This window comes from Acartia tonsa, chromosome 2 (assembly GCF_053477335.1).
Source record: "Acartia tonsa isolate MP-2025a chromosome 2, ASM5347733v1, whole genome shotgun sequence".
NCBI lineage: Eukaryota > Metazoa > Arthropoda > Copepoda > Calanoida > Acartiidae > Acartia > Acartia tonsa.
Window position 1 is genome coordinate 11757496 of NC_137261.1, and position 9741 is coordinate 11767236.

The window sequence follows — 9741 nt, forward strand, 5'->3', positions numbered from 1 at the left end:
ATTTTTGTACATAATGGACATTTTTTTCCTTTTTTTTGTTGCGTTTTAGTACCTTAAAATCGACTTAATCTTTTTTTTAAAAACTTAAATTACTTAAAAAATAAGAGGTCTACAAAAAAACCGATTGCATATCTGAATTCTATGAAAAATTTTACAACTACTACTTACTAAAAGAACCGGCTAGCTATAAAAAAAAAAGTTGATACACCTTCTTTTATTCATTTACCAGGCAATTAAATGAACACAAGGCAAGATTAGTTCAACAGCTAGAGATAGAGGAATCTGCTCATCTTAGTTGCCAACAGGTACATCTAACATAGATGGGTATATAGATAGGTAGATGGGTAGATATTTACAAAAATAGGTAGATAAATGCATATATTGAAACCTAATTAATATATCGGGGACGGTTCATAACAACGTTGAGTCAGAACTTTATAGTAGATCCTAATGCTCTAAAATCCCAACTATGGCAGAGAATCATTGAATCAACCCTTTGATTGCATAAACTTTGTCTATAAGTTCAAACTGTGTAACGATATGCGCCTGTATACGGGACAAGGCATCCACTCTTCTTTAATTATTAATGTCACATGCCAGGCATTAGTACAATTTTAACGTCACTAGTATGATGCGGTGTAGTCTAAAATCAAACCCTACACCTTCCCGACGACGGAAAAGGTGCTCGCTACCATTTATGCAAATGCAGCGGGTCAAAATTGGTCAAAATGTATAGATAGATAAAGAATTATGTGCAAATTTCGGGATAAAAGAAGTTCATAAATTATTAATATCATTTGCTAATCTTCAACCAGAAAAATTCTTGCAAATTTTTAGAGACATAAGGAAAAATAAATATGCTTGACAGTATATCATATGATTATAACATGATTATTATATTATATAAAGGGAAATTTTGTCTGTCTGTATGACTGTTACTTTGTAGAAAGCCTAATAGCAAAGGCTTATCAACCGCACCTTTAGCTACGTCTCATTGGTTGGAATAATATCCTGCGGCTGCAGTTGATAGTGGCATAGGCTGAGTGTGGCTGATAGTTGAGAGTGGCATAGGCTGAGTGTGGCTGATAGTTGAGAGTGGCATAGGCTGAGTGTGGCTGATAGTTGAGAGTGGCATAGGCTGAGTGTGGCTGATAGTTGAGAGTGGCATAGGCTGAGTGTTACTGATGGTTTAGGCTGAGGATGAATGCGACTTAGACTATTCTTAATCTAAACCACGCAGCTGCTTGTGGCGTCAACTGCACAGCTGATGCAGTGGCTTTCGAGGCAGCTTTTTGATTTGATCTATTCTACAATTGTGTAATAAAACTGTTTATCCCTGTCATATATATTCAAATTTTGCACTTTATTTTCATTTACCTAGCCAATTTTGTAATTCGCAAAATTGAAATATTTTATTAAAATATTAATATTTGGTACATTATTTTATTTTTTCATAACAGTCATATTTTAAATCTTTAGATGAAATTTCAATTTTTACAAATCTAGTCTATTTAGATTACAAAAGTTATTTCATTACAAATATATTTATTTAAGAATGATTTTGGGAAAAAATTATTCATAATTTTTTTTTTCCGAAAAAATGTTAATCAAAAATGATCACATCCATAAGTAGGAAAGCACAGAGATAATTACAAATTAAAAGTATCAAAAACAGTCGATAAAAGGACAACGAAATAGTATTTTTCCCCTAAAACAGAAAAATCTATGATTGAATACTTATAATTACCTAGCCAAAGAAATATTTTTCCGCTGTCTAACTGGCAGCAGGAAATTTTCCTTTTCCATACACTATTTTTTTCAAACTGACATTTGAAATTTTAAGTTACTAAACTTGTCGTAAGATCTTTTTCTTCTTTGAATCTAAAGTAAACTATAAAAAGATTTATACATAAGATATAGGTACGTGATTCTTTACCCTTTTCCTTATTTTTGTGCTATCCAGCAATAAAGGTATGCAATCACTTCCACAGGAAACATATTATTCAGGGTATTTTCATTGAATTAAGATTTTAATCAAAACTGTTAGTGTTTAAATTTATAAATAAATAGTTTACTCTACAAATGGGGTAATTTTATTTACCATTGTCTTTTAAAATATTGCTTAAACTATCCCATTTGTTTTGCCAATATGAAACACTGAAATAGATGTTATAATTTGCGGCAGTGAACGCCCAACATAAAGTATATGCCTATAAATTATTACAAAGTTATCCTGGAATAAATATTGCATAAGGCAAGGATACGTAGATATCATAATGGAAGATAAACTGATCATCCCCCCAATTATTATGAAAATAAAAATTATTTTAAATAAGAATAAAATAAAAATAGTTTAGTCTTTCTAACTAGGACAGAATTTGATTGTGTTTGAATGAAGATGTTTGTTATCCATGGATCTATCCCTGAATATCTGCCAAGGAGGTTTATATGCATACAAGTAATCTTTTCAGGGAAACATATAGGTATCATTGCAAAGATGTTATACATTTGCATATTGGATAATAATGAAAGTCTGGGATGTAAATCCTGTAAATTCTGTTAGGCTTTAAAAAATAAGCTGCAATTTAAAACTTACTTATTAGCTACCCAACGCTCATTTAAAATTGAGATTTGGAAGGACTGCCTTCCATTTTTTTATGCCCAAATGGTTTAACACCTGCTTGATGAATTTAAGGAACATAAAAAAGGTGACTGTTAATACATAGTTCATACAAGGCTTCACTTATTGTTACAGTTGCAACGAGTTCTTTTGGTACAAACAGACAGACAGACATCTTGTGAGAAACCTATCTTAATCTTTATAATCAACGCAACTGTAATTTTTTTGGGGTACCTAAATCCATATTTTTCTAATTTGACTTTTGATATCTGAGTTCAAATGTTAGGAATACATTACAGTTTTATATTAGATATTTTAACACAGGGGCGTCCAATCTTTTTTATTTAGAGGGGGGGTAAAATCTTGAAATAAAAATTTTTTTGGGGGTAATCTTTATTTAAAAGAGGCGATTTTTTTATTTTTTTGGGGGGGGGGGTAAAAAATTAAAATCCAAAATTTTGGGGATGCCTACGGCACCCCCAAATTCATTTTTTTTTTTTTTTTTGGGGGGGGGGGGGTAATTAATCACCCCTTTACCCCCCCCCCTTTGGACGTCTATATTTTAACACAACAAAATATTTTGTTCGACAAGTCGTAATAAAGGATTTTAAAGTTCTTACTTTTATTCTAAATAAGAATCCTATTGCAATGTTATACTTTTTCCAGTATGGCTCCGAAACTGATTAATATCCGTTGGATAAGAACCATTTCTCAGTCATATTGAAAAATCATATATAGCATCGTATTACAGACTATTTTCCACAAATATTAAAATAAAAATCATTAAGTTAATACCAGTTTTATTTGCCCATTCATTCGGCGTCTCGGGCTAGCAATTTAATTTAAAAATTTTAATTTTAATATCCACGGAAAGCTGTCTATAATATAAAATCTAATTATGTTTTTATTATATTTTAGGATCTAGAGAGAGTTGAGTGGACCCTACAGAATATTATAACTAATAATAAGGAGAAGCAGAAGGTAGAAATAGATATATTAATTAGATAGATAGATAATATTGAATGTTCCTTCTTTATATGAACTAACTATATTTAGCAAAACACTAAAAATCTGATTACGAACTAGGAGATATACAGAGTATTTGTTAAAATCAAGAATAGAAGAATTAGAAATCACTATACCTTTGTTACGTTTTTCTTAATATTTATATTTTGATTGATAACTGCCAGACTGACGGACAAAGTACATTACATACTGGTTGCTGATTGGTAAAGTAAATCTGCCATCTCTCATGAATAGCAGCTATGAAAATCACACTTTCCCCCAAATCATTATGGCCTGACAACCCGACGAACAGACAGACAGACAGAAGAAGTTAATTATAGAGTAGCTTATTTAATAAAAACAATACGGACAAACAAACATTTCAGTCTCATCAATTGTCTAACTGGAAAGCTAAAAATTTTAAAAAAAAGTATAACTAGCAATAAGGCTGATAAAAAAAAGGAATAAGAAAACACTAGATAAAATATATATATATATTTTGTAGAAGTATTTGTCTTAATCATTAATTTTTATATATATTCATATTTTTTATTCTTATAATTGAAAATATAAAAGGTGAAAAAGATGGGTTTGAAAAACATTATAACTTTTTTATTTGCATATTTTTAGGGCTCAAAATTGGATGATTCCTATGAAGATAAAAGCATTATTTTGGATCTTGTTCATAAGGTTCGTATTTTTCTCATTTAAAACCGAAAAATATGAATTAGCCTGAACCCGATAACTTCCCTTTTTATACCAATTCCATTAAAAACTAAAAGCCTCTCATTTCCTTTAATGATCCTTTAATTTAATTCCTACTAGGACATTTGAAAAAATATTTTATTGCTTTATGACAAAATGTTTAAATCCTATAAATATTTTCAGGCTAGCCTAGTAGGTAGTAGGGTGGGTCGATTTTGGAATTTCATATTAGTACACATTGGCAAGGGTTACTGGGCCAATATAAAACCCCTTTTAAGTTTCACAGGGTTTTATATTGGCCCAGTAATCCTTGTCAATGTGTACTGATAGTGAAAATCCAAAAAAGATGGCAAAGTTGTTACATAGGTAGCCTGCAGTAATTATACCGCTTTAACTGCTGAAAGACTGCCAAAAGTTGTTCCCCAAATAAGCTCATAGTTTTGCTTCTAGCAATTATAAAGATTATCACCTCCCTAAATGTAATTTTAAGATACAATTTAACTTTTTTTTGTCATTGAAGCTGGATGCTTCAAATTTGGGGCATTGGTTCTATTTGGGACAGTTAAGCAGTTAGAGCGGTTTATTTCATAAGGCTTCCTTTAAGGACTATGTTTTAAGTTTACCAAATTATATTTGATATATGATAGAAGTAAATTCATCAACACTGTAAATCTTCTTTTGTCAGCTGTATAAAAACTCGCCGCTTTAAACTAAATTTCTTTTGGATGCACAATAAAATCTCAATTCAGTAAAATGATTTTCAGCCAAGTCAGAATTGAAACAAATTTTACCAAATTTTATTGACATATATTTGTATTTTGTATTGGAAGAGGGAAAATGTAAACATCTTTTTCAAGAAAAGTTATTTTCCTTCAAGATGTATTTTGGTAGTGTGTTTCACCCCATCCAGTTGTTTTATCCCTAAACGCAATCTTAAGTGAAAACCTAAGCTAACATTGTAAGCCTTATTTCATAAACCCCAAATCTACCAATTAATTCCTTATGAAACAAAAATAATTTTTGATGTTTTTTTATTAGGTTGGGTTAAACAAAGTTTATAAGATACCTGAAGGATTAACCTATATACCCCTTACACACCAACCTTCCCCCAAAAGAGTAAAAAACGTTTGTTTACTTTTTTTGTATCTAGATGAAAAATCCCGTAAAGTTTGAACAATTTAACATCGTTTATAAGGCAGGGTTCAACTGCACTGTTAGCTTTAAAAAATCAAAAAAGGATATAACCAAATAAATGGTGAATACAACTATGTTTATGTCTGGGCTTTTTAGTATTTATATACACATCTCCTCAATAAAATTAAGACTTTGACCTTTATTGGCATGACTAAATCACAGTCAAGAAGGTTAAAGTTTTTTTAAGGTCACGTTTACTGTAAATCAAAAGTTCAGATATAATGAGGTTTAAATTGAAACCTTACCACCAGAATTATAGATAAAAGTGTTTGAAAATTTGTATTTCAATATAATAGAGAAGGGTGTGAATTTGTTGAAAAATATTAATATATAAATGATATAAACAAGTAAATAAAGTGTCCCGTTGCAGCGAAACAATATACTCACAAATTACAAAAAAGAACAATAATTTCATATATATAGCAGCTATTGCAAATATCAAATTAATTATGAAAAAGAATGGTGCAAAATAATTGAATTATAGGACGATTAAGAAAAAAAATTAAGATTATTAGGTTATCTAATTTATTTGTGTGTTTCTTGTTGTTGGAAGTTATTGATTCAATATCACATGTTTTAAAAAAGCAGTTTTCAGAGTTATATACCTACGTTCACATTTGAATATTTGAATTATGTTTAAGTTACTTATGGACGGCCTCTTAATTATTTAAAAAATTATATAAATGTTTATATATTATATATTTATTGTTTGTTATTTTAGGATAAATCTCTTGCATACAGCATTACTTGTTGATAAAAGGTTTGTTTATTTTTCTATCCAAAATTCTCTATTATTATCAAAATAAAATTTGTATTTACTTCTATGTTCTACATACTTTTAATAATCTATAACACATCTAATATATCATTCAATTGTAGTTTTAAAAGAAAAAGTTTTGGCATCCTTGTTAGTAAGTCATACAGTGGCGCTGCCTCTCGTTCTCTTGGCGATTTATCTTAGGAGAAGGGTGGCTCCTCCCCCAAATTGGTCATAAATCTTTCCACGACCTATATGAAGCTAAATTGTAAAGGAAGACCATATCGGTTCAGCGGTTAGCGAGATCGTACGGTACAAACAAAAAAGCACACGTAGATCATGTTACTTTATCATACGAATAGTTTGAAGAGATGAACTAATAATAGTTATTTCTCGCATCGTATTATAAACGGCTTTCCGCGGATATAGAATGTACAAAACTAGTTTTAATCTTATGATTGTACATTTCTATATTCGTAGAAAACTGGATATAATACGATGCTAGACATAGTTTTTTCGTATTCATGAGAACCGGTTCCTATCCACCGGATTCGAATGAATACGAGAAAATATATCAGATTTTTGTCCTAGGGTTTCTTGGCAAAAAGAAAGAAAGATAAAAGAAGAAAATGGAAAATTTGAAAAGGAGAAAAATGAAAATACATTAAAACTAAAATGTATGTATAACAATTAAACAAATTAAATATAAACATATGTAATTTAAGAATATAAAATTCAGTATAAAGGGCAGTCAGAATAACAATCTTGTCTGTGCGACTAGTTTTGGGGATATGTATCACTATTTGAGATTTTTTATAATTTCTATATTTTGCTATTTTATCTATCTATTATTTCTTTTTCATACACTCTATAAAAACTGACAAATTTATTAACCCAAATAAATATCTACATCTATATATATAATGTAATAATTAAAAAGCTATTAACATCTATGTATGTATGTATAATTAAGAATGAAATAAATATAAATTTTTATATATGTTATTCGATTAACCATTAATAATTATACTTTTTGTGTGTAAAAGATAGAGGGCTATAAATATAATATAATATATAAATATATGTATAAGTTTTTAAAATATGGGTAGAACACATTACTGATTAACCCCCAATATTAAAGTCAATAACCATACAAACTCCAATCCTAAAATAATGTATATAAATATAGTTTTCGTGTTTCCTAAAGATACCTTTGTTTCTACTTGAAATTAAATGATTTCCAAGACTTTTTGTACAAGTTTTAGAAATTCCTTGTTTTCAACACGGATTTACACTAGCTTCGCAGAATCAGCATTACACGGTAAACAAGGATGAATAATGATAATTTATCGAAGGCAGCTTTCAGTAGATATTGAAATGAAAAATTATAAGATTAAAACCAGTTTTGTTATTTATTTTTTTATATTAACCGGTTTCTAATGCATATTAAATCAATATTGACAACTTTGAAGCTCATTCCACAGGTATTTACGACGTTTTTAATGGTGAATAACGGTTAAAGGCTGTTACATTAATTTTAATGTCGAACAACTTTGTGGAAGGTGTTTAAAAATTGTAAGGGGAAACAGATAAGAGGCTGTTTTTTTCTCTTTAGGTTTTAATCAGGCTTAGCTATTGTAACAATCAATTCTACAAAAAAAAAATCACGAGCCTTTGAAAGTTAGCTGGAGGTATATTTTGTTTTTTTTTCATATAACTTCTTATAGAATGGTACAACTCAACTTAATCTAGAACCTTCAGACCGATTCTCATTCATGTTTGTTTTCAATTCAGGAGCTTCGCTCTCTACTTATAGATGTTGTATATTTACTTTTTTGTACAGTACAAAATTTGTTTTTATTCATTGGTTGTTTTGAATCAACTTAATCTTTTATCTTTTCTAAATAAAAAAAAACACAAAAACACAATTAAGTGTACATTTGTAACTATTTATTATTAATTGTATATTCCTTATTTTTTTCATATTTTTTGGTCAATCTGTAGATCAATGTTCAGGTAGCTCATTATATATCTCTTACCTTACCTTACCTTGTAAGGGCGGGATTCTCCTTCGATTTTTTAAAGTGATCATCTAGAGAATCCAGAGCATAATCCGCTTTGTAATGGTATGCGATACACCCAAGGATATAAGGTTAAGTAACAGACAACTGTGCATGATAATTAAATGCGCCAGTTTATAGGCCAAGGCATTCTCCCTACTCGACGCCCTCCCGCAATCATTTATGCTAATGCACCGGGTTTTATATACTTGATAATAAGATGATATGGTTTTATAGAGAGACCTGCAGAAGGTGGTAAAATAAAGGGGGTGGATACACACCCCTAGATGCCTATACCCTAAACCCATTTACACTCCTAATGATAAGGGTCTTCTAGACCGCCATGATGTTGTTCTGCACCATCCTAGTACAGACAATGGGGAGTCAGAGTAAAAAAGTAAAAACCCCTAAATTTAAATGGGTAGTAAACAAAAAAAATTCGCTATCAGCGCGTCAATTTACCGATTCATGCACGCTTTTTTACTCTTGAGTGTGTGGATAAACACTTTTTGCCTCCCACATAACAAATCCTCTGCACGCTACATGTTATATATTTAACAGGTATATAGTGTGGTTCCTAGTATGTTTGCAAAACTAACTAACAATCCTTTTCTTAGATAAACAACAGAAATAATAAAGTTATTATAGAATAGAGAAAATAATATCTATGTTATATGAATGAATGTAAAATATACTTGTATATTAGGATAAGGGGGAAAAATTGTCGTCAATTTATCTTGCTAATAAGAAACTCACTTATTGGTCAGTTCGTTCATCCAGTAGGAGGAGAGGGGATGCGGTAAAAAGCGTGGATTGGTAAATTCGTTTTATTTCGGACAACAAACAAAGATCAATTGTCGGGTTGTACCATCTCCCATCCCTCACACTCAAAGGACAAAATCCCTAGACACTGTAATGAGAATAGTGGACTGGCAATCTACATTTATGTAATTATCTCTTGATTTAACTCCAAAACTAAATACAGTACAAAAACAGTATACTGCACTATCTATCTATCTAAGTTTTAATATAAGATTAAAAACATAAATGGTTGTGAGATTTGCTTTATGAAATATGCATTTACAGGCAACAAAAAGCTTACTTTAAATCTTGAAGAAAAAACCTTAGACCTACAACTGGACTTTTAAGCCAGTGATATCAATAAACGCCACGTAAAACATATTAATATCAACGGTTAAGAATTGAAAATAAGTAAATTTAAAAAATCAAAAACTGTATAAGAATAATTCTGTGGTGCTACTTAGTACCCAATATAACTTAACCTAACCCGACTAAAAGTAATAAAAGAAACAAATGAAAATAAATTTTCAAGAGATTTAACAAAAATTCTAAAGATGTTTTTCGAAATAGATATATGGCAAACTGCATTGTATAAGCAC

At 30.0% G+C, this 9741-nt stretch overlaps 1 protein-coding gene across 1 annotated transcript in view; it reads left to right on the forward strand.

Annotated features, from left to right (window-relative positions):
* LOC145304356 (uncharacterized) overlaps window positions 1-7275 on the forward strand; it is a 48265-nt gene extending 40990 nt beyond the window's left edge. Inside the window, exons 14-18 of the mRNA XM_080146227.1 lie at window positions 230-305; window positions 3539-3601; window positions 4256-4315; window positions 6246-6284; window positions 6873-7275. Of these exons, the coding sequence (XP_080002353.1) occupies window positions 230-305; window positions 3539-3601; window positions 4256-4315; window positions 6246-6278 (232 nt within the window). The 3' untranslated portion in view covers window positions 6279-6284; window positions 6873-7275. The remainder of the gene's footprint in view (window positions 1-229; window positions 306-3538; window positions 3602-4255; window positions 4316-6245; window positions 6285-6872) is intronic.
* The last annotated feature ends 2466 nt before the right edge of the window (window positions 7276-9741 follow it).